At 39.0% G+C, this 27,639-nt stretch overlaps 1 protein-coding gene and 1 non-coding gene across 2 annotated transcripts; both read right to left on the reverse strand.

Annotated features, from left to right (window-relative positions):
- Window positions 1–1,210: 1,210 nt before the first annotated feature.
- Window positions 1,211–1,283, reverse strand: TRNAK-CUU (transfer RNA lysine (anticodon CUU)). The gene has a single exon. It is a non-coding gene; the product is annotated as a tRNA-Lys (tRNA).
- Window positions 1,284–1,319: 36 nt separating this feature from the next.
- On the reverse strand, window positions 1,320–18,757 carry LOC141585764 (methylsterol monooxygenase 1-1-like). The gene is made up of 5 exons (XM_074406826.1): window positions 18,399–18,757; window positions 2,733–3,055; window positions 1,854–2,001; window positions 1,711–1,743; window positions 1,320–1,620 (listed from the first exon to the last, which is right to left on the reverse strand). The coding sequence occupies exons 1-5, from the start codon at window positions 18,726–18,728 to the stop codon at window positions 1,567–1,569; spliced, it is 888 nt and encodes a 295-aa protein (XP_074262927.1). The 5' UTR covers window positions 18,729–18,757; the 3' UTR covers window positions 1,320–1,566.
- Window positions 18,758–27,639: the final 8,882 nt, after the last annotated feature.

Raw genomic sequence — 27,639 nt, forward strand, 5'->3', positions numbered from 1 at the left:
AGTCTCGATAGCCATGAGCACTTAGATTATTAAGTAGTAAGGGATTGTTCATTTTTTTATAAGATTATTAAGTAGTAAGGGATTGTTCATTTTTTTATAAGAGGTCTCATGTTTTACAATTCTAGTGATTCTACACGTTTTGAATCTGGACTAAATTTACACAAAAAAATATATCGAGCTAGAAGCAAAAGATAGATGGATGGTTTTTAGTAAAAGTCAATCTTAGTTACATGAGCATAATACTGTTAGTCCGTTTCATTATAGACGGCCACTATCCGTCTATAGCTATAGACGGATAGTGATCTGATAGATGAACCATCTCAACCAAAACCTTAAGGTGATGGTTGAGGCCCAACTATTATAATTATTCCTATTACGCTCCCTCACCCACTTCGAGTTTTTGAGGCCACTATCCGTCTATAGCTATAGACGGATAGTGATCTGATAGATGAACCATCTCAACCAAAACCTTAAGGTGATGGTTGAGGCCCAACTATTATAATTATTCCTATTACGCTCCCTCACCCACTTCGAGTTTTTGAGGAGTTTTGAGGTTGCCAGGATTCGAACCCAGATCACACTGGCTCTGATACCATGATAGATGAACCATCTCAACCAAAACCTTAAGGTGATGGTTTAAGCCCAACTATTATAATTATTCATATTATGATCATCTCACAAAATTAAAGTGAGAGGGCAAGTGAGGGTATCCATTTTTCATCCACTTCCACTACCCACTTTCATTTGTGAGAGAGATACTATCCGTCTATAGCTATAGACGGATAGTCGATTATAATGAGAATTTGTGTACGTCTAATTACCAAGGAGTATTCCCACTGCTGGTCATTTGATTGCGTTTGATTTTGACACAAAGAATAATGAAAGAGAAAAGAGTTAATTATTAGATGAAAAGTGGACAAATTAAATATAGAGGATTCAATTTCCTATCAAAGATATTTCTAAAATAAAAAAGGTAAATAATTGACTGAAAATGCCAAACTAATCGGTTTTAGGTCCGGTCGTTGTTCCTTCAAATGTTAGATTTCGAGATTTGGTTTTGACACAAATTGTTTTGTTTACCAAGTGAAATGGGTATGGGCTTCAAAAGTTGTGGGCCAATCCAAAGAGCAACGACCCCATATGATCTACCAAATTGCAATTTGCAGCTTAAAAAGGGAAAGGCTGTTGAAAACCAAAAATAAGACATTGCCGCCCACCGTGGGGCTCGAACCCACGACCACAAGGTTAAGAGCCTTGCGCTCTACCAACTGAGCTAGACGGGCTTTTTATTAACAACTGTTCATAAACAATAAATATACAACTACATAAACAGAGATGAATTTATTCACAAGTTTCCAGGAAAACGTAGTTGCCTTATTAAAAGCCCGTTAATACACTTGTGAACTTTACTTGTGAACTTTTCCAATCAAAGAAATGTTCACTAAACATAACTACAACTATATAAGTAACCACACAGTTGATTCCATGCACAGTGATGTATCGGCGAGGTAAAGTCGTTGCCATCAGCTCTTGCTATTGGACTTCATATGGCGGAAACAGCCAGTCTTAATCGGCTTTGAGTCCATTTTGTCGACCAATGAAGGCCGAGTCTTCTTTTAACTACGCGAGCACAACAAAAAATCCAAAAAATTATACATCGGAAGAGCAAAAGAATGGAACGAGCTAGGACTAATCAACAATTCAACATACCTTAGCGAGGACCTTCTGATGATAACGGAAGCCCTGATGAGAGCGCGATTAAAAGACATAAAAATATCAATATCCGATACAATAATACAGGTTACAAAAGAACAGACGAGCGAGCTTTGAAATGGAATTTGATCGAATTATACCTTATCAGTCCCATATATGTAATCACAGTAGGTGAAGACTGAAGCAAAATTACTTTGGCTTTGTCTTCCAACATAGTGATGGTAATCATGGTGCTCAGCACCGCCGTAAAATGGAATGTACTTCGTTGGTGTCCAAGGGAGATCATATCTGCAAGACAACCAAAGTCATTTTCTAGTAAACAAAGGCCGAAGAAGACATCTCCAAGACCCCAACTAGACCTATCAAATTCTGACCCGGCCCGACCCGTTTTCAGGATCAAGACCCAAAAATTTCAACCCGGAGACCCGTTTGGCCCAAATCCGAAATGATCTGTTATTTTAGGGTCGAGACCCGACCCGAATGGGTCGACCCGTTGAGTCAAAGATTAATTAAGAATTTTATTAAAATATTAATATTTATACTGTATTTTATATTTGAAAAAATAGTTACGAAACTATTATTTTTATTATTTAAAATTTCAAACACAATTAAAAAGTCAATTTTATATATCTTTTATAATATATAATAATAATAAAATAATTATTAAAAAACACTTTATTTTAATAATAATTATATCAATATAATTAATGTAAATCTTAAATATGATTAAAATATTAATTTTAAATATGTTCTACATTTAAAAAAAAATACTATTTTGATTAAAAAAAATTATTAAAAAAGTCGTTCAAAATTATTTCATAACCTGTATTCTGACTCTAACCCGACCCATGAGACTCGACCCGCACCTGGCCCAACCCGAGACTCGACCCGTTTGACAGGTCTAACCCCAACTGTTTACAATAATCATAGGCCATAGGCATGCACGGTAGCGAAACCAGAATTTAAAATCAACAAGGGAAAAGAGGTAATAGTATAAGGTAAACTGCGTATGTGCATACCCGGAATGTGTTTCAATAGCCTCAATCTGTCTCAAAGCAAACCACAACCAAAATGTGATCATATGACCGGGAGCAATTGCAGGTCCGAGAAATGATGGAATCCCAAGGACCAGAACTTCGGCCCAATGTGCATATGGTGCAGCAAAGCCGATTGGGGCGATATATTCATGGTGCACCCTGTGAATTTTTTCATATCCCCATTTACTGTGTAACAATCTATGGATCCAATAATTTGTGTAATCCTCAACAATGAAGTATACAATTAATTGTATCAGTATCTCCGACCCTGATGGCAATGGTAATCCTGTCCTTATCCCAATTTTCTGCCATACATCATCACAAATCACAATCAATTCAATTAGTTACCATCTTCCTAACATGCATGAAAAACAATTGTCTTGCAAAAAAAAAAAAACATTTTTACTTAATACTGTCAATTCTTTACGTTTACTTTTGACAAAAACACTAAGAAATTGAGGTGTAAATTCTTTACAAACTTTAAAAAGGTGAAAAAGTAACATGCACGTCAGCACGTGGGAAAAAAAGGCAACTTTTACATAGTAACGTTAATGAGTAAGTCTTGTCTAAGGCGGTTTTGCACTAATATAATTGTAAAACGGATCCAAACATAATCCTATTACTAGTGTGTAAAGTGGTTATCAAAAGACCGTTTTACGATAAATTTAGGGTTTTTTGTCAAAAACTACCTTATATTTAGGTGTATTTGTAAAAAAACTACCTTATATTATTTTTTTTGTTTTCAACTACCTTTGTTTTCTTTATTTTTGGTCAATAACTACCTACGCTAAGAATCTAGACATATTTGGTCTATTTTCCGGCTTTAACATATCTCACATGACTCTTTTATGTTTTAATCTTACTAAGGCCCGATTTTGGGATGTCATAAAGTACTTACGCTAAACTTTAGTAGATGTTTGTAGCTATTATTGAAATGTGAAATTTATTAATTTTGCTTATCTGATGTTAATTTTTGGTTTGGACGCAGTTGATCATTGTTGTTTGATGTTAAGAAAGTTATGTGAGATAGGTTAATGTCACTAAATCGACCAAATCTCGCCATATTTTCAGCGTAGGTAGTTTTTGACCAAAAAATGAGAAAACAAAGGTAGTCTAAAACAAGAAAAATAATATAAGGTAGTTTTTTACAAATACCCCTAAATATAAGGTGGTTTTTGACAAAAAACTCATAAATTTATGTAAAATCGCCTTATGCAAATATTTTTGCCTTTCTTAATATTTTTGCCATTTAGGATTCCAAATGACATTGGCTCACAATATCTTAATATGATCAAACACTAAACATTTTCTGCATGCAATATTTCAACTTTATTGCCCTTTTACACTAAAACACAACATTCAATCATGCATGCCATAACAATTAACATACACCATTTTATTCCTTCAAAAAAAAAACATGCACCATTTTATACTTAATCTAGCATACCAAATAACCTGAATATATACGTATTTAATACGTAAAAACTTTGGAGATATATTCTCTTACTAAGTTATTAAGAGATCACTTTTATTGTATCCTTTTATAATATTTTTTTACATCTTTTATTATTGATTAGATGTCTCTTTCAATTGATACATATTTTCATAACAAACGTACCTATTTTATCATATACTCTTATAACTATTTTTATTACTCGTAGTACCTCACTAGTGTAGTACCCGTGCTATAGCACGATACTTTTTAGGTTTATTTTATAAAGAGACATTATCAATTAAATTATTTGCATAAATGAATTTTACTTTTAATTTAATGTTATAATCTACTAAATATAATATTAATAAGAGGTTGAAAAAAAGTTTACTACCATAAGAAGACATTTTAAGTTAAGATATTTTTTTACTATTAAAAATAACACAATAATTTTATACCGTTATATGCAACTAATTTATGACATTAATTGTACAATTATTAAGTTAGTTGTATAATTTTATGGGTAATGTTAAATACAGCCCTAAGGGCTGTATTAAAGCATTTAATACCTTCTATATAAGGTATTAACTTATGAATTAAGAATTAGATTACACATTACTCAATGCAATTAATACAAATATTAAGGATTTATTTCCTTTTACGGCTCCTTATATACAGCCCTAAGGGCTGTATTTATCATTTCCCTAATTTTATTAAAACGTGTATTGACCTTAAAACGAAAAGCGGCAAAAACTATTCCTCGCGTCGAAAAAGACGATTTACGAATTATCAAAATAATGTTTTCACTTTTTTAATTCTAATAGAAAATACATAAGTATTTTTACATCCTTAAAAAAATAGTCCATATTACTAAGACAAAAATTTACATAATAAATAACTGATGATTTCTTACAAAAGAGGTAACATATAAATATAATATAATTTAAATTCATATGAAATCAAGTTCACTCCTCTAGCTTATAATATGACATGTAGAGTCCGAAATTATGGGCTATTAATAACTTTTACTTTGATAGATGAGATAGAAAAAGTGGGCTACGTATAAGGTCCACAATTTACAATCCATCAAATCTTGTTGTGTTAGTAGTATCCAGAAAAATAGGCCCAACTAAGAAGAAGTCTCTTTAGGTGGGAAAACTAAGAGAATTTTTATTCTCTTAGTAGTAGGGAGATTTTATAATATAGAACGCATTTTATTACTTATTTTACCATTTTTTCATCAATTTGTTATCAATCTCCCAATAAATTTATTAAAAGACCATCTCTTAACAGACCTAAATCTACATAACGATTTTCCATCGTAAAAAGATATCACCATGCAAACAGAAATTGATAAATGGGACTCCAACTTATTACAGCAAAGCAATCAGGGGCGTAGCTTGGAATTTGTGTTCAAGTATAGGTTAGCAAAAAAGTTTTTAGTATATGTAAACACTAATTGACACGAAAAAGTAATAATCCCTCCTAATTTTTAATATCTTCCCATTTTCATTTTTGAGACAAATTTAGAAAACTTTCACCACAAGTAAACAGAGAAGTAAGAAATAAACATCACAACTTAAACAAAATATGAAGGATTGAAGTAATTAAATCGATTTGAGTCGAAAACAAACCTTTATTATAAACAAAGGGTCGGTAGGGATGTAGTGTGCGGATGGCGGCGGCGAGTGGTGGCGTCCGGTGGTTGTAGTTGGTGGTGGCGTCGGATCGTCGGACAAACTGGGGCGTTTTTTTTTTTTTTTAAGTTGATTGAAGTGAATGAAGGGGACGGGGTGAAGAAATTGGCGAAAAAAAAATAAACAGAGGGTTGGCGACCGTTTTTGGTCGCCAAATTGGCGACGGGTTTTGGTCGCCAAAATTGGCGACTGATTTCGGTCGCCAATTTGGATAATATTGCGTCGCCCGTGGATTTCATACGGATTTTTGGATAAAAAGGTATAGTCGCCAAATTGGCGACGGATAGTGGTCGCCCGTTTTTTTTTCCTGTCGCCAATTTGGCGACTGTAGTATGTCTGTCGCCTTTATCGTGTTTTCTTGTAGTGATATAAAACTAAAATATTTATATTCATTGTCAAAATCTCTACTACAACATTATACATGTGTTGAAAAAGAGCGGTTAAAATACTGTTTTAGAGACCGCAAAAAAAGTAAATAAGAAGATTAAGAAAAATGGGAGGGACTATATTATACAATGTCATCTGGTAGGTCAGTTGGAGTGCTGGCTCCGCCTCTCTAGTCTCCACCACCACCGTCCACTACCACCACAACAACAACAGCAACGACAACTAACAATAACAGTGTTTTACTGTCTCAAGGGCTCCACAAATTAAATGACGGGTTAGGGGGTATATTACGTAACATATTTGTCAAATATCATAATCCCCTGATTAGGGTTATGGTTTTCTATTGATATATATACTTGTGATTACAAAACTACCTTTGCTAGAAATAAGGAAATATACAAGATTATATGCATGATACTAGGAGCTAACTAAGGAAAGGGTCAACTACAATATTTACAAAATATTTACTTGCTAACACGCCCCCGCAGTTGGAGCGGTAGGAGGCTGAACGCTCAAGCTGGTTCGAAATTTCTGAAAGAGTTGACGAGGTAGCCCCTTGGTAAAGATGTCTGCGTACTGATGTTCGGAGGGCACGTGGAGAACACGAACTTCGCCCAACTTCACTTTGTCACGAACAAAATGTATATCGAGTTCAACGTGCTTAGTTCGTTGATGTTGGACGGGATTTCGGGATAGGTAAACGGCCGAAATGTTGTCACAAAATACTAAGGTGGAGCGCCTAATAGGGACGTGAAGTTCAAGTAGAAGATTGCGTAACCAACTAGTTTCGGCCACGACATTTGCTACACCGCGATATTCGGCCTCGACACTTGATCGAGAGATGGTATGCTGTCGTTTAGAGGACCAAGAGACGAGGTTATCACCCATAAATACACAATACCCGGATGTACTACGACGCGAGTCGGGGCAGCCGGCCCAATCAGCGTCAGAGTAAGCGGTTAAATGAAAGGAGCGTGAAGGGCGAAAGGTCAAGCCATGATCAATGGTGCCTTGTACATAACGAATGATTCGCTTTAAAAATTGAAGATGCGAGGCACGGGGATCATGCATAAACAAACAAACCTGTTGCACGACGTAAGATATGTCAGGGCGGGTAATAGTGAGGTACTGTAAAGCACCAGTTAAGCTTCGATAGAGTGACGGGTCATCAACCGGAGGTCCGAAATTTGCACTTAATTTCGACCCTGGGTCTACGGGAATGGAGCTTGGTTTTCAAGAACCCATCTTAGCACGATTCACAATATCTTTAGCATATGTAGCCTGTGATAAGAATAAACCATGGGAAGTGCGGCTGACATTAATACCCAAAAAATGATGAAGCTGACCGAGGTCAGTCATCGCAAATTCGCGTGAGAGCCCTGCAATTATAGAGGAAATAAGGGCGGTGCTGGATGCCGTTAGGACAATATCGTCGACGTAAAGAAGTAAGTACGCAGTGGCAGTAGGTGTTTTATAAATGAACAAAGAGGAGTCAGATCACACACTATTTTTAAATCCCTGTGATAAAATGAATGTTGCGAACCGATGGTACCAGGCCCGGGGCGCCTGTTTCAAGCCATAGAGGGATTTACGGAGCTTACAAACGTGATGCGGTGCTGCTTTGTCGACGAAACTAGGCGGTTGGTGCATGTATACTGTCTCTTCCAAATCACCATGTAAAAATGCGTTCTTAACGTCCAATTGGTGGATGGGCCAAGAGCGGGAGACAGCGAGACTTAGAACGGTACGAATCGTAGTTGGCTTAACGACCGGACTAAAAGTCTCATCACAATCAATACCGACCTGTTGAGTTTTGCCTTTAACCACTAGTCGGGCCTTATTGTAACACCCCAAGTTATTGAGAGTAAGGTTGTCCCACATCGGGGAATTGAGGAGGTTGTGATATGTTTATAAGGGAATTCCACTCACCACTTAGTAACAAGGCTTTGTGCTTTTGGGCTTAAGTGAGGACAAGTAATGGGCCCAAAGGTACACATCCCATCTTATTGGGTTGTGTTACGACCGTGGTGGATCGAGTTGTTACAAAATGGTATCAGAGCGACCCTGCGACCGTGTGGTGAGCCCATGGTGGGGAGTACCCGGGTCACACACCTAGCGGGGGAGGATTCTGGGCTTGGCTGCGGTCAAGTTGGAGGCACAACGAGGACGTTGTGTTCTTTAAGTGGGAGAGATTGTAACACCCCAAGTTATTGAGAGTAAGGTTGTCCCACATCGGGGAATTGAGGAGGTTGTGATATGTTTATAAGGGAATTCCACTCACCACTTAGTAACAAGGCTTTGTGCTTTTGGGCTTAAGTGAGGACAAGTAATGGGCCCAAAGGTACACATCCCATCTTATTGGGTTATGTTATGACCGTGGTGGATCGAGTTGTTACACTTATAGCGTTGCAAAGAGCCATCTGCATGAAATTTGTGACGATACAACCACATACAACGGATAATAGAAGCATTGGAAGGCCGTGGGACCAAGTCCCAAGTATGATTATTCCGTAAAGCAGTAAATTCGTCCTGCATAGCACGATTCCAGTTAGGGTCACCGAGGGCTTGGTGGAGGGATTTTGGTAAGGGGGATATGTCGGTGTTGGCAAGGAGAGCTTTGGGTTTGAATATGCCGTGCATAGCTCGGGTGGACATGGAGTGTGTGGGTAGTTTAGGGGGTTGGCGTGGAGGTGGTGGGGGTGGGGGTGGTGTTGATGGGGCAGCGGAATTGGGAGTAGGGGAGGAGGGGGTCTGCTGGTTTGGTGTAGCAGAAACAGGTGTAGAGGTGGGGTTCGAAACAGGGGGTGATGGTGGGTTCTGGTCAGGTGGGGTATGCGGTGTTTGGGGAGTGGCAGATGGGTTTGGATCAGCGGGTTTGGTTTGGTCGATGGAGTCGAAAAGGAGGGGAGGTAATGTGCTATCAAGGAAAGTGTAGGAATGTGGCTTTGAGTTTGGCTTTTCTGCAAATGGAAAACTGAACTCATCGAAAACGACATGACGCGAGATATGAGTCTTACCCGTGGTAGGATCGAGGCAACGGTAACCCCGTTGATTAGGTGGGTAACCAAGCAAAACACAGCGTTTGGAGCGCGGGGCAAGTTTGTGTGGTCGGGTAGCGGAGATGTTAGGGTAGCAAGCGCATCCAAAGACTCGAAGATGGTCATAGGAAGGGTGTTTAAGGTAGAGAGCGGATGTGGGAGTTGTGTAATTGAGTGTTCAAGTGGGGAGGATATTATGGAGGTGAGTGGCAGCATGTAAGGCTTCGACCCAATAAATGGGAGGTACGGACCCGTGATTGAGAAGGACAAGGGTAATATCATTGAGACGTTAGATCATTCGTTCCGACTTACCATTTTGGGGTGACGTTTGGGGACATGAAAATCGGAAAACTAGGCCATTTTTGGTTGCGAAATTATGAAAGGAAGAATTGTCGAATTCGCGACCCATATCGCATTGAAAAGATTTAATTGTACGATTAAATTGTGTTTTGACAAAATTATGAAATTGTAAGAATCGGTCAAACACTTGTGATTTGTATTGGAGTGGGTAAACCCACACAAATTGGGTAAAATTATCTATTAAAACCATATAGTATTTATGACCGTGTTTGCTAGCGATAGGTGAAGTCCAAAGGTCACTATGAATTATGTCAAACGGAGCAATTGTTTGTGTAAGCGAATCATAAAATGGAAGTCTCTTATGTTTACTAATATGGCATGAAGAACAAAAATCATGAGGTTTATTACACTTAATATTCTGATGAGACCTCAAAAAATGTAAAATAGATGCCCCGGGATGGCCTAAGCGGGGATGCCATACATCGGAGCTGTGGACGAGGAGAGCTTGTGGCTGACTCATGGAGGTGCTGGACGGTTGTGAAGAGGATGGGGTGGACACGGGGTAGAGCTCGCCGTCACTGTCACTCCGCAAAATCAGTTTCCCAGTCGGAATATCCTTCACAGAAAAGCCAAATGGGTCAAATTCCACACTAACATTATTATCCTTGGTAAATTGACGGACGGAAATTAAGTTCTTAATTATGTTAGGGGCATGAAGGACTTGTTTTAGGTGTAGGGATCGTGAGGCAGTGGGAATAAGGGAGGTACCGGATCCCGTAACTGGAATACTATGGCCATTACCAACGTAAATGGAACGAATATTACTTGTATTTAACGGAGATAAAATCATACCCGAGTCCGCGGTCATATGAGAAGATGCTCCCGTATCCATGTACCATGGGTCATATCGAGACGGATGAACGGATAAAGCCTGAAAAGCTTGGGCCAAATCCGTTGGTTGAGGGGCCTCCGTATCAGCAACAAAGGCCTGACCTTGGTGTCGAGGCTGCGACATGCGAAAATTGGGCCGAGGACTGGGCATGGCGTAAGGAGGCCATGGCTGTGTCTAACCCGGGTAAGTGGGGTAAGGGCAGGGGGGTGGTGTCCAAGGTGACGGCCAGGCAGATGGTGGTGGGGTCAACGGTGGCATTTGTGGTGCCGTTTGTTGAGGTTGATTAATGGATTGATTTTGGTAGCGAGAATTATTATTGTTGTTGCGATTATTAGAATAATTGTTATTATTATTGCGACGAGAATTCCTGGAATTACCCGAGTTAGGATGCGGCTGACGTGGGGGACCGTTGGAGGCAGCCTTTGGAGCAGGGTCCGTCCATGGTTCAGCAGTAGGGACCGCAGGGGTGGCTAGGGCCGTGGCAGATTCCTTAGACCCAGATTTGCGGTGGAGTTCGAGCTCAAGCATGCTCCGTGCTGTCTCGAAATTAGGGGAAGTCTGATTAATGTACGATGCAACCGTGTCGTACTCAGAAGGCAAGCCACGAACCAACTGAATTACGAGGCGGCGTTCAGTAACGGGGGCATCGACATCCTTGAGCATCCCGGCTATCTCGCGGAGGCGTTGACAATAGGCCTCGAGCGAGGGCATATTACCCAAACGAAGAGCATTAAACTCAGATTCGAGGGCGGCGGCGCGAGCCCCCTTATTGTTGTTGAAGATGTTTTCAACACGGACCCAAGCTGCACGGGCCGTTGATTCGTCTTCAAGAACACGAGGGAGGAGGTCATCGCTTAGAGTACCGTAAATCCACTGAAGCACGTGCGCGTCGACTTCACACCATGACTCGTAAGAGGCATCTGTCGCGGCAGGGGCAGGGGTTCCGTCAATATGGGACAAAACCTTATACCCGCGGGCGTGGAGTTTAAATAGGCGAACCCACGACACGTACGTGACCTTCGTGCCATCGAGGACACGAACTTTGTGCTGGATATTGGTGACGGTAAAGACCGGATGTAGGCCGGTTTTGGGAGGTGGAGGGGTATCATTCGTCATAGTTATGTGCGTGAGGCGTTTTTAGGCGTGAGGCACAGGGCAGGAATCGGAATAGATCGAAATTCTATTCAACTTCTGATACCATGTCAAATATCATAATCCCCTGATTAGGGTTATGGTTTTCTATTGATATATATACTTGTGATTACAAAACTACCTTTGCTAGAAATAAGGAAATATACAAGATTATTTTTTTTTTTTTTTTTTTTTTGACAACAATAAACTGATTATATTAAAAAAAAAAACTACATCGTCTATCCAGTAGCTAAACGAACAGACCAGAAAGGGTAAATTCTAAAGAGGTGGCGAATTTCATGAAATGAATTTCGCACACCTATTGATACTGGCTGTAACTTTGCCAGAACAGAAGATAATTTTCGACATGAAATGACAAAAGAGACAGAGGTAAAGCCCGCCAATCGGGCACGTCGCATTGCAGACAGTAGAGCTCTTGTCGATGCCACTAGTGCAGACGAAGCTCTGATATAGACCCGATCAGATTCTCCCGTAAGTGAGTCCGAAATTGAGGCGTGATAGCACTTATTCGAACTCGAATGACCGACCAGCACATATATGCAAATAGTGTCAGAGGTAATGGTGCTTGGGACGACTGCCGGTGCAGGAGATGGTACTAGCGAAGTATAACCCGTTAAGGTGCACCAAGTTTCTGGAAATTTTTGATGTGAAGTGAAGAGGTGATCGGTAAGCTGGCAAATTCGCAGAGGATCCACGGGAGAGTGGTTATAAACTACAGAGTTCCGGACAGTCCAAATTGCTTGCAAGACACAACCAAAGTAAAGGAGAGGATTGTAAGAACCTGATGACTGGCGATGGAAAAAGGATATCAAATCGGCCAACCATCTAGAAAAGGGTATCCCAGCATTTGCTTGCGTGTTAATACCAAGAGCAGAAGATTGCCATACATGCCGGGTAATAGTGCAAGATCGGAAAAGATGATCTGTAGATTCCTCAGAAGAGCCGCACAACGGACAAACTAAATCGAGGGGCACCCCACGTTCATTCAATTTAGTTTTGGTTGGCACGATATTATGGGCAAGTCGCCAAAACAGCAGAGAAAATTTAGTTGAACCTGGGATTTTCCATATGCTCGACCATGGGAACTTAGGCATCAAAGATAAAGATGAAGTGAAAGATCTATGCCAAAGGTATAAGTAGCCCGTCTTGATAGAGTAGCTACCATCTTCCGTATACTTCCAGTAGAGGTAATCATCAATATCTGTAAGTGGAGGTTCCATTTCTATAATTAACTTGGCCGTAGAAGAGTCAAACTTGCGGAAGATAGCCACGGTGTTCCAGTCACCAGAGGGAAGCAACAAATCAGCTAAAGAACAAGGAGATTCCGTTGCATTTCTCTCACGTCTAACCGGAATAGAACCTTGCACCCAACGACTATCAAACAAATTTATCTTTCTACCATTTCCAATCTTCCAACAAATGCCCGAGGAAACCGCATCCACAGCGTGACAAATACCAGACCAAAGAAAAGATGGTTGTGAGACACGTGATTTTGCAGTCGGAATAGGTAGATCTCGACCATATTTAGGAATTAAGTACTTAGCAAGCAAACCCGTTGGATGTGTTTGAAGGCGCCAGTAATTTTTGACGAGCATAGCTTGACTGAAAAGGAGGGTGTTCTTAATGCCTAGGCCGCCGCTATCTTTAGGCATCTGCAAAGTCTCACGCTTAAGCCAATGAATAGAATGACGTTTCCAGTCATGTCTCCACCAAAAAGCGGCAATAAGAGCATCGATTTTCCGACAAATCCCAATAGGGAATGGAATAGCTGCCATCAAGTGATTAACAGACGCAAACAAAATGGCAGTAATGACAAGGAGCTTACACGGTTGGCTAAGATGCAGTGAAGACCAAGATGTAATGCGACTCGTCAGTTTGTCAATAAAAGGATGAAAAACCTGAGAACGATTCCGTGGAATGTCGACAGGAACTCCCAAGTAGGTACCAAATGAGGAGCAGCTCTGCATCTTAAGTATAGATTTTAAATGCGAGGTAAAATCAGTGGGGGCATTTGGGCTGAATTTGATAAAAGACTTGTTGAGATTTATCATTTGTCCCGATGCGGATTCAAATTCCTTAAAAAGATCCCTTAAAGCCTCAAAGGAAGTGGGGGTGGCTTTACAGCATAAAAGGGCATCATCCGCATAGAATAGGTGTGAGACCGTTGGAGCGTACCGCGATATTTTTAACCCCGTGAGCAAGCCCGCCTTCTCAGCTCGAGAGAGTTGACGAGATAAAACTTCCATACACATTATAAATAAATACGGGGATAACGGATCACCTTGGCGAAGGCCACATGCCGGAGTGAAGGAAGAAGACGGCTCTCCATTAATAAGAATTTGATAAGAAACGGTTGAGATACATTCCCAGATGAGATTGCGCCAGACAGTAGGAAAACCCATCTTACGCATTATCTCCATAAGAAAACGCCATGAGACCCGATCAAAAGCCTTATGCATATCCAGCTTGAGAGCCGCATAACAATTTGAACCTTTCTTAGTTTTGTTAACATAATGCATAATCTCGTGAGCAATAATAGAGCTATCCGATATTAGTCTTCCAGGTACAAACGCTTGCTGAGTATCCGAGATGAGAGAAGAAATAACCAGCTTGATGCGGTTAGCAAGGCACTTAGAAGCGAGGCGGTATACAACGTTACATAGGCTAATAGGTCGAAACTGAGAGACCATCTCTGGCTGATCAACTTTAGGAAGAAGGACAATGTGTGTATTATTCCATTCTTTCAGCATGACGCCAGTGTTAAGAAATCGCAAGATAGCAGTAGTAACCAAACGGCCGATCTGTGGCCAAAAAACTTGGAAAAAGCGTGGTGTAATACCATCAGGACCTGGCGATTTAGAACCGTCCATGCTACGAAGGGCACGAAGAACTTCCAGTTCCGTGAAAGGGGCAGTAAGAATTGAACAATCTTCAGAAGTTAAAGTAGGAAGGTCCAGTGGATTCAAGAAGGAATCATAATTATCCATCGGAAAAGCTGGATCTTGAGCTGGAGACTTTCCCAAGAGAACCTTAAAATATCCAATAATTTCCGCCTGAATTTCTGTAGCTTCATGAAGCCACGTACCTACAGAAGTGCGTAAGGCGAGTATTCGTTGCTTGGAAGTCCGTTGTTTTACTCTGTTAAACAGGAAACGAGTTGGAAGGCCATCCAAAATTTCTTTGCGCAGTTTTACTCGTTGAATCCAATATTGGTGCTGCTTGTTAATGTTTTGTAGTTGCTCACTTCGAAGTTCCTGATAAGCATTTGCTGTTTGACAATTAACTATAAGATCAGAGGGGCTATCCAGTTCAGCTTCAACGCATGACCAATTGATGCCATGCGATATTCGGTGCCGAATAACCCAAGAAAGAATAGCATAGCGTGCTGAAGCAAGTTTCCGTGATAAAGCATACATCGAGGAACCTGAGACCGGAGTATTCCAAGCAAGAAGAACCAGATCCGTCACTTCAGGAATGGAAAGACACCAGTTGTCCACTCGATATGGTCGCTTGGAAGATTTAAGAGACGCTTGAAAATTTAGAATAATCGGAGCATGGTCAGAAACAATTATGGGTAAATGAATTACAGAAGCAGCTGGAAAAATTTGAAACCAGTCTTGCGTTGCGTAGGCACGGTCTAGCCGTTCGAAAATGCAGTCGGAGTTTCTTTGAGAATTTGTCCAAGTAAATCGAGGGCCAAAGAAAGGAACGTCAAGCAGACAGTTGTTGAGTTTCCAAGAAATAAATTCCTCCTGACCGCGTATAATATCAGAACCTCCTAGTTTGTCACCGTGTAACTCAACTTGATTAAAGTCTCCTATGATTACAAGAGGAGAGCACCCTGAAATTGTCCTTGAAATTCTTTCCCAAACAACACAGCGGTAAGCAAAAGCAGGTTCTCCATAGATAAACATGGCATACATTGATTGCTTTGTAGATGGAGGAGCATCTAAAGTAAGCTTACAAAAGATAAAACGTGCATCAGAACATAAGACACTAATATCTACAGAGCCATCCCAGCACAAAAGAAGGCCTCCACTACGCCCTAATGAGTCTACCCCACAGCAGTTTTGAAAGCCAAGATGACTAGTCTTCATAACAGCTACGTCGACAGAAGTATGAGTTTCTTGCAAAAACAAAATCGACGGATGAAATTTACGGACACAGTGATGAAGGTACGGAATTTTAGGATCATCCGTCTCACCTAATCCCCTACAATTCCAGGAAAATGCAGTCATGGTTCCACTGGTGGTGAATTAAGGTCCACGACCAGACCTAAGACGATGTCGGTGTCTTCAACGGCGGAAGATAAAACAGAAGCAGAAGAAGAGAACATTAGCGTCTGTTGTTGAAAATAATCCAGAGGAAAAGGAGACTTAGCTTTAAAACGCTTGTACGGAAGTTGATACAAGACTGGGTCCTCAAACGGACAAGTCCTCTTCTTTGTTGGCCGATCCATAACATGAATATGGGGTGATTTGGGCCAGGTGTAAGAAAAACCAGAAAGGCCCAAAAAGGATAACATTAACTCAGTGGGAGTTAAATGCCAATCACCAACATCATAAGACAAATCCATAAATTTGGGCCTGTTAAATCTCTTAAATTTGGGCTTACTACAGTAATGAAAAACAAGAGGTACCTTGCGTTTATAGACAAAATTTATCTTGCGGCCTGCCGTATCCACAGGGTCCAAATCAGGCCCAGGCCCAACAGAAGAGCAGTCACCACCTTGGTCACGAAAAAGAAAGCCCACTTCAATGGGCTGAGTTGGTGTAGATAGTTCCGCAAGGCCCAAAGGAGGATTTATTGAAGAAGAAAGAGTATTTGGGCCCAAGATAGCAGATGTGTCATTTGCCAGGTGATTGGAGTAAGTAGTAGCAAAAACCTGGGATGAGAAGTGGCTCTTATTTGCACAAGAAATACATCCACGTGTTGAGGTTGACTCAGAGTCAGGAAGAGGAACGAGGGACATCTGTGTTTTTACGTTACTTGAAAAGAAGCCATCTGTCTTTGGGTCCCAAGGCCCGAAGGAATCTTCTAGGGCCGGCTCGTACTCCGGGCCGGGTTCCCAAATTCGAAAAGTTTCTGACCCAGAAAACTGCCGCACTGCACCGGCGGAAATGTTTTCCGGCCGAAAAGAATAGTGATCCGAATTGCGCATCGTGAAGCGTTCCGAGCGCAAGGAAGCGTCAAACATAAGATCAGGGCTATTAGTCACCCTACTTCCAAAAACAGGCAGCTTGTTAAGGTTGGCATTGCTTGCGGATGAAGAAGATGACTCAGAGAAACTAAACACCGAGGCCAAGGAAGATGTGCGAATTTCAGTTGTCAAAAAACGCAATTTAGCAGGGAGACCGAGAATAGATTTATTATAAAAAGGAATGTCAGTGGGACCATAATGGATTGTAAACCCATCCCTTTGCAAATGAGTCAATCTTTGCTCAATCTGAGCAGCGGCGTCACTCAAAGTAAGACAACAGAACGAAACCCGATGACCAACGATCCCACAGCGTTTGCAAATTCTGAAAATATTTTCGTAACTGAAAGAGATCCATTTATGCTTGCAGTCTGACAGTTCCAAGTAACATCCAGGAATAAGCGGTTGGGCCAGATCAACCCAAACACGAACACGAACATATTGACGAGGAGGGAGGGAATTTGGATAATTGTCTTCTTCAATTACAGGACCAACATGTTGTAAAAGATGAGCCGCAACAGAGGTGTGGAGATACTGCATTGGCAACCCATGGACCTTAACCCATAGAGGAACAACATGAAAATTGATGTCTTCCGGCACCATATCCCAAGTAAATTTCCGTAGGACAAGTAAATTTCCTTCAATATTTAACACATGCATTTTTTCCATGTAATCAAGATCAGCTGTATTAGCAAATTCAAACAAGTAATAAGGGTGGAAATAGTGAAGCTTAACATCAGCCCTAGTGAACCAACGAGAGGTGATTGCATGTGACACTCGATCAAAATTAAGGTTTCGTTGGTCGATGAATCGGCCAATAAGAACTCGATTAAAGTCAAACCCCATTAGATTAACCCGCAAATCTATCGGTAAAGAGATCTTGACACCAGCACGAAAGGGGGTTTGTGCGCTTTCCATAGAAGCTAGATTAAAATGGTAACAAAGAAGAGTGAAAGAAAGGAAATTATCGATTTTTTCTAGCAGATGAAAAGATAGGACAGTTAAATTGGATTATCGAAAGGTTAAACTTTGGTAGTTTGAGATGGGGGAACTCTCAGAGAGAGGAGGAGAACTCTCTAGTGATAGAGAGAGTTGTGACATTTACTAATTGTTCTCCATTTATAGAGGTGTTTTAGCAGCCATTGTTCTCTTGCATTGAGACATACGCGGCTAATTCCAAAAGAGAACATGTGTCATAATATACAAGATTATATGCATGATACTAGAAGCTAACTAAGGAAAGGGTCAACTACAATATTTACAAAATATTTACTTGCTAACAATATTCTTAAATCTTAATTAGTCTTCTGCTTATCTTATTACGGAGTACTGGAGTAGTAAGATAAGCAGAATGAGATAAATAATATTTCACTTATATGAATGAGACAAATATTTTGTTAGTCACTTGACATTTTACTTTTGTCCCATTCAAAATATTTGACTTATACGTTTTAAGCTTTAGACGGATACTTCCGTCTTAATCAAGAATTTGTGATCACTCACAAAGCCACAATCCCAAAAAAGCAAGACAAAGGTAACGAAAAAGATTGAACCTTAACATAAGGGTAAGAGATGAGCTGAAGTGGACCGACAAAAAGGAAGAACATCTTCAAAACAGCTTTATAACAAGAAATCATCTCATCAAAAGAAAGCTTAACTTTTGGTTGAATTTTGTGACATTCAATGTTAATCCACTGTAGAAATTCAGCAAATATTACAGGAAGAGGGATTAATGAGTAAACTAAGAAGAAGATTAAAATGTTGTGACAATACAACAAATAATCAGATTTATTAACAGAATAATTAAACCATATTGTTTCTGCATAACTTAAGCTGCGATTTAATGATATTTCTGCATCCATTATTGTTTTGTATGTCAGCATTTTTGGGTGAAATTTTTTGAGTGAATGATCGAGTGAGTTAGTGAAGATAGTGATTTATCTTTATATGCATGGCAATATTGTTGGGTGATTGAGAGTGACACATTCAAGATAGCGATTTAGCTTAAGAGAAAAGTCTCAAAAAAAAAAGGTAAAAAATACCCTTACTTAAATTCGACTTTTTTTTTTTTTTTTTTTTTTTTTTTTTTTTTTTTTTTTTTTTTCCGTTTGTCAAATGAGGCGCAAGGTCAATACAATATAAAGGAGCGAGGAATTGGAACCCGTGATCTATTATCACGATACCTTCAGTTACTTAATTCTGACTAATATGTAATATCTGAAGACTGAAGTTAGGCAAATTCTTGTTTCAGACGTCCTGTTTTCGTCTGAAATTAAGACGGATTAAATGTCACCATTTTACAATAAAATGTAAATTTTTCTGATAAAATGTTACCAGGCCATCGGGTAGGTTATGGATGACAACGAAGGGTGAATGAAGGAGGTCATGCGGTGGTCTAGTAGGAGGGTCAGGGTTGGTTGGGTGGCAGTTCGAAAGTTATGCTTGGTCACAAGGTCGTGTCAAGAATTTCATAGACTCTAAGCGAAAGCTAATTGGGAGGCCTAATTACATTAACTAGTTACTTAATTATTCCTTGTTTTTTCTAAGTTTTTAGGCTACAAAGTCAAATATTAAGGTTTAAAAATTTAATAGTTTTAACGTTACTTCAGTATCTATGTTTAGTTTGATGATTAATAATTCATTTCATTATTCTCTCTTTTTTTTTTCAATTTAAATTAGGATTTGTAGATTTTATCGGACTTCTTAATATTATGTAGAACCACAAAATTATAAATTCTACGGAATAACAATTTACCAAAGTAGAAAACAAAAAAAGAGCAAGTATATATGCAATATGAAAAAAGAAATCAAGAACTCGGGGAAAATAAAGAAAAGAAAAACGGTGAAATGATATAACTTGAAAATACGTGAATATTTGTTATTCATCCTTACACTATTGTGTAGTTCCACAAGCTAAGGAAGAATAGAAAAGGTTTAATATGAATAAATTTAATATTTGATAATTGTTTAATACTTAGGGCCTAAGGTTGTTACCTAAATTTAGTTTTCGAATTCTTGTCTAGTACCCTAAAAAAATCCGAGTTTCTAACAATTGATGATTCATAAATTAATTTGCTTGATAATTAGTACTCCCTATGTCCCGGTTATTTGTTGTCCTTTTTCATTTTTAGGTGTCTTAGTCATTTGTTGTCATTTCTATTTTAAGAATGAACTTGATGAGTAATTTGATCATTCTCATTCAATTTGTTCCACTTGTCATTTAATTATTGATCATCTCCTCTTTCCTTGGTCTTTCTGCCAAAATCAAAAGACAACAATTGACCGGGACGGAGGGAGTACTTACTAGTAGCAATTAACTGATTAGATACTTCTACACTTAATTTATAATTATAAATGATGAAATATGATTGAGTTAAGAGGTTATATTTGTAGAGATTGAGATCGAGAATTGAATTTAGTGATATTTTTAGTCTAAATGGTGCGTAACATATATTGTATTTTGAGTAAAAAAGTGTATTATATAAAAATAATTAACACTAGTATTGGTGTCCGGCTTCGCCCGGGCGGCCGGGCTATCTCTACTTACTACTCCCTCCAAGTTTGATCAATCTTCCCTATTTCTCTTTTGAGCTTATTTTCTTATCTTCCCCTTTCCTTTTTTGGTTATCTTTTATTAATTCTTTATTCATCCTCTCTCCTAAAAAGTCAACAATTTCCCCTACTTTATCCTACTTTATTCATTTTTTATTATTTTTTCTCTCAACAACTCATACTACTTTATCCATTTTTTTTATTGTTTTCCTTATTTTTGGTGCAAAAAGCAAAGGGGAAGATTGATCAAACTTGGAGGGAGTATTAAATTTTTTTTCATTAAAAAAAATTACTTAAAGTTGCATAACCCATAAATTTATCATTAATATATTGGTCTATGACATATCCTAAAATTAGGATGAAATAAATTTGAGACAAATTCACTACTCCCGCTATTAATATTTTACTCTTATTAATGAAACAATAGTAATAACATTTCACTACTTGCCCGTAATCATTGTTACTTTCACTACTCTCGTCGTAAATATTGTTACTGTCACTACTACCGCATTAATATTGATAATTTCACTACTCCCGCCGTAATTATTGTTACTTTCACTATTGCCGCATTAATATTTATTATTTCACTAATCTCGCTGACAATATTGTTACTTTTACTATTCAAATGAGTCATTATTATCATATAACTATATCCAATGTATGTTACTACAATTCTTTTCTTTACTGCCGAAATTACTTTTACTACTTAGGCATGCAATTTTAAGAGAATTATATATTTATATAAATATATTACATATATGCATTAAATGAAATCGAAAGAATTATGCAATATTATATATTATGGAATCTAACTTGAATTATTATAACCTACTTATATTATATTTTTGTATGTTAAATAATTAACATCTGTATACTTCTAATAAACTATAAAGTTTAATAAAATTGCATAGATTTTAAATTTAGTATATAATTTTATGATGATAATAATTAATATTATAAGTGTGCATGTTTATACTAATTAATTATTTTATTTTAAGAAAATTGACCATCTTCTAGACTTCTATAAATATTTAGGAAAATTACCAAACATCTTTTTTCTATTAGTCTCCTTGAAATTGACCCATCTTAATTAATTATTTTATTTTAAGGAAATTGACTATCTTAATTAACTATTTTATTTTAAGGAAATTAACCATGTTTTTAGTTTCTTACAAATGTTTAGGAAAATTATCATGCTTCTATATAATTTAGTTTTAGCCCAAACTATATAATATTTGCATTGAGATCCCTTAATCGGGTCCATCATACGGTGCTAGTGATTTAAAACTATATAGTATAATTAATTTGTATAACTTTCTTTAATTACATTAAAATCCCTTGGTTTCTGAATTTAATATATAGTATTGATTACGATTGAATGAATTAAGTATTTCCATTGTCCATGTAATATAAGTACTATAAAGTATATAACCAACAATTAGCTTATATCTCCATTCTCCAACGATTACCAGCCAACGTATGCATGCTAATACAAAACATTAATGGTTTTACCTTTACGTGTAGTTGTGGACCTTCATGCCTACTATTGTGATCACTAATCAGTTTTTGAAAGGTTACAAGTACTTACAATTTACAAGTTTATGACAAAAACTGTCCGTTATAAATGAGAATTTGTGCCTTTATACAGACCGAAGACATTTGATGACCAAAATTACTAATACTATTCTGACTTGTTAAAAAAGAAATCATGTAAACATATTATTCAGTCGTTCATTTGTCGTAGTACTAGTAGCAAGTTCTCTGGTTCTTTTCGTTTGAGAAATGCCAAAATATTTATTTGCTTACTCATTGTCCCTATGTATAATAACGTCAAAGTATCTATCAAGTAGAGATGGAAGTGGGCCGTGCCGAGTCGTGCCTTGTGCCGGCCCACCGTGCCTAGAAGAAAATGGCAGGGTCTTGGCCCGTGAAGATTGGCTTTCGTATCGTGGTAGTCAAATGAATATGGTGGCCCAAGTACGGCCCATGGCTCATGCGTGTCGTGCTTGAGCGTGCCTTAACAATTCATCCATTTTTACCCAATTTTTTTGTATTTTGATCATGCTCAAGCGTGTTGTGCTTAGTCACGGTCTTTTTTCTCAAACAGCCCAGGCACAGCCCATGGCCCATGACGTATAGTTTCGTGTTGAGCCGTATCAGTTTCGTGTCATGCTAAAATGGGTCGTGGGCCGTGCCAGCCCAACGACCCGCGTGCCCATTTCTATCCATCACTTTAGTCATTGAAATATCCCCTATTTACTAAATAAATAGGCGAAACTTCAACTTTTCCCGCCTAAAACATATTTCCTAGAATAGTGCTTGGTATTTGTAGCATATACTATAAGTGTGGACATGATAAGTTAAAAATAGATATAATCTTTTGTATTTAAATATTTATAACATTTAATATTTCACATTCTGCAAAAATTTATCTTCGAACTTTTTAGGATAAGGAAATTCTTTTTTACAGAATTTATTGATAAAAATTTATTAATTTTTTATGATAAGAAGTTGCGGCTAAAAAATATGGCATTAGTAAATATATGCTAAAATTTATTGACTTTTTATGATAAAAATTTATAGCTAAAAAATATGTTATTAGTAAATATTTGTAAATTAACATCATTAATTTCTCGGTAAAAAAAAGAAAAAAAAACACTCATTTTATTACTTCTTACAATTTAAATTTTTTATTTATCTATAAATAAGGGGAGCGTGGCAGCTGGATTGTGGTGACGTGATCGACACGATTAGTCGATGTGCAGAGGAGTTAACAAAGTGGAAGGGGGTGAGTATTGGGAAAATTATGAGGGATATTCAGGTGAAAAGACGAAAACTTACCAGGCTAAATGAAGGGCTCCGTACCGCGGCAGTTGTCAAGGAGAGGAAGAGACTAGTGACCGAGATTTCGCACCTTCTTCGTCAAGAAGAGACCTTTTGGCGACAAAGATCGAGAGCCTTGTGGCTAAAGGATGGAGACAGAAATACCAAATTTTTTCAGAGCAAAGCTCAGCAAAGAAAGAAAAAGAACTTTATTCGATACCTGATTGATGATAATGGGCGAAAGGTAACGGATGAAGCTTATATTAAGGAGGTGGCTGTTCGGTATTTTGAGGATTTATTTGCCACGGATGAACCTCGGAATTTCGATGAGTTGCTAGAGGGCGTGAAGGATCGTGTAAATGCAGAGATGAATACGGAGCTGGAACAACCTTACTGTGCGGAGGAGATTGTCGAAGCCTTAAACCAAATGCACCCACTCAAAGCTCCGGGCCCCGACGGTATGAATGCTTTATTTTTCCAAACATATTGGCATATTGTTGGACCGTCTGTGACTAGTACTGTCTTGCGCATCCTCAATGGAGCTCCGTTCCCACCAAATTTAAATAGCACTCATATCGTTCTAATTCCGAAAAAGAAGGCCCCGGACAAATTGAGTGATTTTCGCCCCATAAGTTTATGTAATGTGTTATACAAAATAATCTCTAAGGTTCTTGCCAACCGCCTGAAGAGGTTCTTGGGTGAGATAGTTTCGGAAAATCAAAGCGCGTTTACTCCGGGCCGGCTAATAACGGATAATATTCTTGTTGCTTTTGAGTTATTCCATCATATGAAAAATTCGAGAAGTAATGGCGGGCACTTGGCGCTGAAATTGGATATGGCGAAAGCTTATGATCGGATGGAATGGGAGTTCTTAGAGCGGGTTTTAATATGGATGGGCTTCCATCACCGTTGGATTAACAGGGTCATGGAGTGCATGAGATCGGTGTCATATGAGGTTCTGGTAAATGGCTCCACAACGCGGCAGTTTGCTCCTAGGAGGGGGCTGAGACAGGGTGACCCGCTGTCACCATATCTCTTCATTTTATGCGCCGAGGTTATGTCTAACATGCTGAGAAGAGCTATGGAGCGGAGTGCTATTCACGGGATTCGGGTAGCTCCCACATCGCCTATGGTGTCACACTTATTGTTTGCGGATGACTGTATCATTTTTGTTAGGGCGGATGTGAGGGAAGCAAGGGTCGTGAAGGATATTCTTGGGAGCTATGAGAGGGCTTCGGGCCAGTTGGTAAGTCTAGCGAAGACCACTGTGTCTTTCAGCAAGGGTACGAGTAGGGATCAGAGGGCTAGCATTACTGATCTACTGGGAGTTAGGGAGGTAATGGTACAAGACAAATATTTGGGACTCCCTACTGTTGCGGGGAGCTCCAAACGGGCCCTCACGTCGATAATTCGGGACAAACTAAGCAAGCGGTTACAAGGTTGGAAAGGGATGCTTTTGAGTAAGGCAGGCAAAGAGACTCTCATAAAAGCTGTAGCTCAGGCGATCCCTACTTATGCCATGAGCATTTTCAAGATACCTACGACCTTTTGTGACGAGCTCCGGTCATTAGTGTCGAGATTCTGGTGGGGAGCGGAGAATGGGCGGAGGAAAATTCCGTGGGTTGCTTGGAATCGCATGTGCCAGCCAAAATGCCATGGAGGATTGGGTTTCCGAGATTACGAGAAGTTTAATCTAGCTTTATTGGGCAAACAGGCGTGGAGGCTTTTAACTAATGGGAGTTGTCTCATGTCACGGGTGCTGAAAGGCAAGTATTTCCGCGATAGATCTTTTATGGAGGCTGACCTTGGATCGTCACCAAGTTTTACATGGAGGAGTATATGGGATGCGCGTGAGGTTATCAGTTTGGGAGCGAGGAAGAGGATTGGGAACGGATGGAGCACGAATCTGTGGACAGATCCCTGGATCCCCGGTACCCAATCACACCGAATTCTCTCCCCTCGACTTGATAGGGATGCTAGCATGAAGGTGGCTGAACTCATGAGCGATGATGGACTGAGCTGGGATGATGAAAAGCTACATGTGTGTTTACTTCCTTTCGAACGTGAAAGAGTGCGAAATATTCGAATTTGTGAGACTAAACCCCCTGACGAATGGTGCTGGGATGTTGAGAAAGACGGGAACTACACGGTTAGATCGGCCTATAAACTTCTCTATGGCGTGGATAGGGATGCTGAGCACTCGAATTGGGCACATGATAAATGGTTGTGGAGCAAGATATGGCAAGCGCCGGTCATTCCGCGAATTAAGGTCTTCTTTTGGCAAATGTGTCATGATGCGTTAGCCACGAAGAGCAATATTTCGAGGAGGATGAGGACCAATGATTCTGAATGTCCTCTTTGTTTCGCTCCTATGGAAACTTCTCTCCATATTATTCGGGATTGTGGGTGGGTGGACGGGATTTGGGAGGGGTTGGGGTTGACAGTGGAGAATGGACAGCGGGGTGAGTGGGTGAGGGAGTGGGTGGAAGGCATTATGAGGGAGCTGAGGGAGGAGGAGCGGGTGGCTTTCATGACAGCTTGCTGGGCTATATGGGAGAGGCGAAACAAGGTGATTTTTGAGGGGGTGTATTGGGATGAACAGGCTGTGATTAGGAGGACGAGGGCTTTGGTGGAGGATATGGATGTGGTGAGCAAACAGGGGAGGGAGAGTATCGCGGGAGCAGGGCGGGGTGGAGGAAATCTGGGAAGGCAAGAGGAGGGGTTGGCAAATAGTTTGGGCAGGGAAAGCAAAGGATGGAAGAGGCCGGGGGTGGGGATTTTAAAAATTAATGTGGATGCAGGGGTTGTGGAGGGTGTCGGGGTAAGTGCGGGGGTGGTTTGTAGGAATGAGAGAGTCGAGGTGTGTTGGGGAGTAACGATGCAACGGACAGGGGAGTGTGAGGCGAAGATGGCGGAAGCGGAGGCTATTCTGGTAGGGATTAAGGAAGCACGGAGATCGGGATGCTCGAGGATCATAGTTGAAGGAGACTGCTCAAGCGTTATAGAGGAGCTGCGAAGTCGAAAACAGGGACGCCATGACATCTTTCTAGTTTATGAAGACATTTTCTTTTTATGTAATTCTTTCGAGTCTGTTGTTTTTTCTTATGTTCGTAGGGATTATAATCGGGTAGCTCATGCTCTCGCTCATGTGACCCCTTGGTCGTTTTGTAGACGTGAGTGGAGTAATGTCCTGCCCCCTTACATTGATGACATTGCTCGTAATGATCTAATAGAAATCGTATAACCCCTTGGGGTTTTATTGCAAAAAAAAAAAGTCTCTCCTAAAATGAGTAATAAACTCCACATAGACAAAGCCACGTAGGCTTGCAAAAAGCCACGTAGGACATTCTATGTAAACGTCAGCCTCTAACTATTGACACGCAGACATGTTTTCCACTCACACCGTCCTCTATCATCTATAAATATTATTAAAAGGGTAATCATTAAAGGCCACGTAGACTTGGACTAAATGCCATCTTGGATTACGATAATCCCACGTCACCACCTTAAAAGTCACGTAGACATGGACTAAATGTCACCTTGCATTATTTGGAATTCATTGAGATAGGCGTTAAAACTTCTCACATAAAAGTTCACCAACAACAAGAGATATAGAGATGACACTAATTAATTGACAAGAGATATAGAAATGAAACTAGAATGATGTCATTGTTGAACATATACATTTTCTCTTGTATCCTCTAAAACATTGCTCACACAAAATTTATTTTAAAAATTATTGAATGGGTATTTATTCTAAAATTTTATTTGTATAAGTGTCATCAACTCCTTGCTAATAATTTAAGTATATCACTTAGATATTTCGTTATAAAAAAATCATTTCAATAATATTTTTCCCGATACATTGGAAATCAATTGAATTTACAAGGACGATGTTGCAAGACCGACAAATCGACAAGAATTATAAATGTATTATTTGCTGAAAAAGTTTAACAAACTCCTTTGCATTTAAGAAAATAAAAAAAGGTAATTCACTCATCTATACATACAATAATATAAAAAAAAGGTATGTAGAGCATCTAAGTAAAAGACATGTGACATCATCTCATGCTAGCACTAAACTCTTTTTACTTATGTCTACATAAACTTCCATCTTCCATCTTTACCTATTGTTTAATTATGTATTTACATTAGTAGAAGTTCAAGAGAATGACAAACTAATTAAGAACTCATTAATCACATAGTTAAAGAATCTTTATATTAATTTGACAAATTTTAATCTCATAAATTCATATAGTTAATTTACTCATTTTTATGTTTTAATATTGGGGAAGGGAAAGAGGTGTTTCAAAATCTTTAATGTCTTAAAAAATGTATAAATATACAAATTTTCTCCCTCTTTCAATATCATATTCTCTTTGCCAATATTTTCGTTTATTAGTTTTTTTTTTTAAATTA

This window comes from Silene latifolia, chromosome 6 (assembly GCF_048544455.1).
Source record: "Silene latifolia isolate original U9 population chromosome 6, ASM4854445v1, whole genome shotgun sequence".
NCBI lineage: Eukaryota > Viridiplantae > Streptophyta > Magnoliopsida > Caryophyllales > Caryophyllaceae > Silene > Silene latifolia.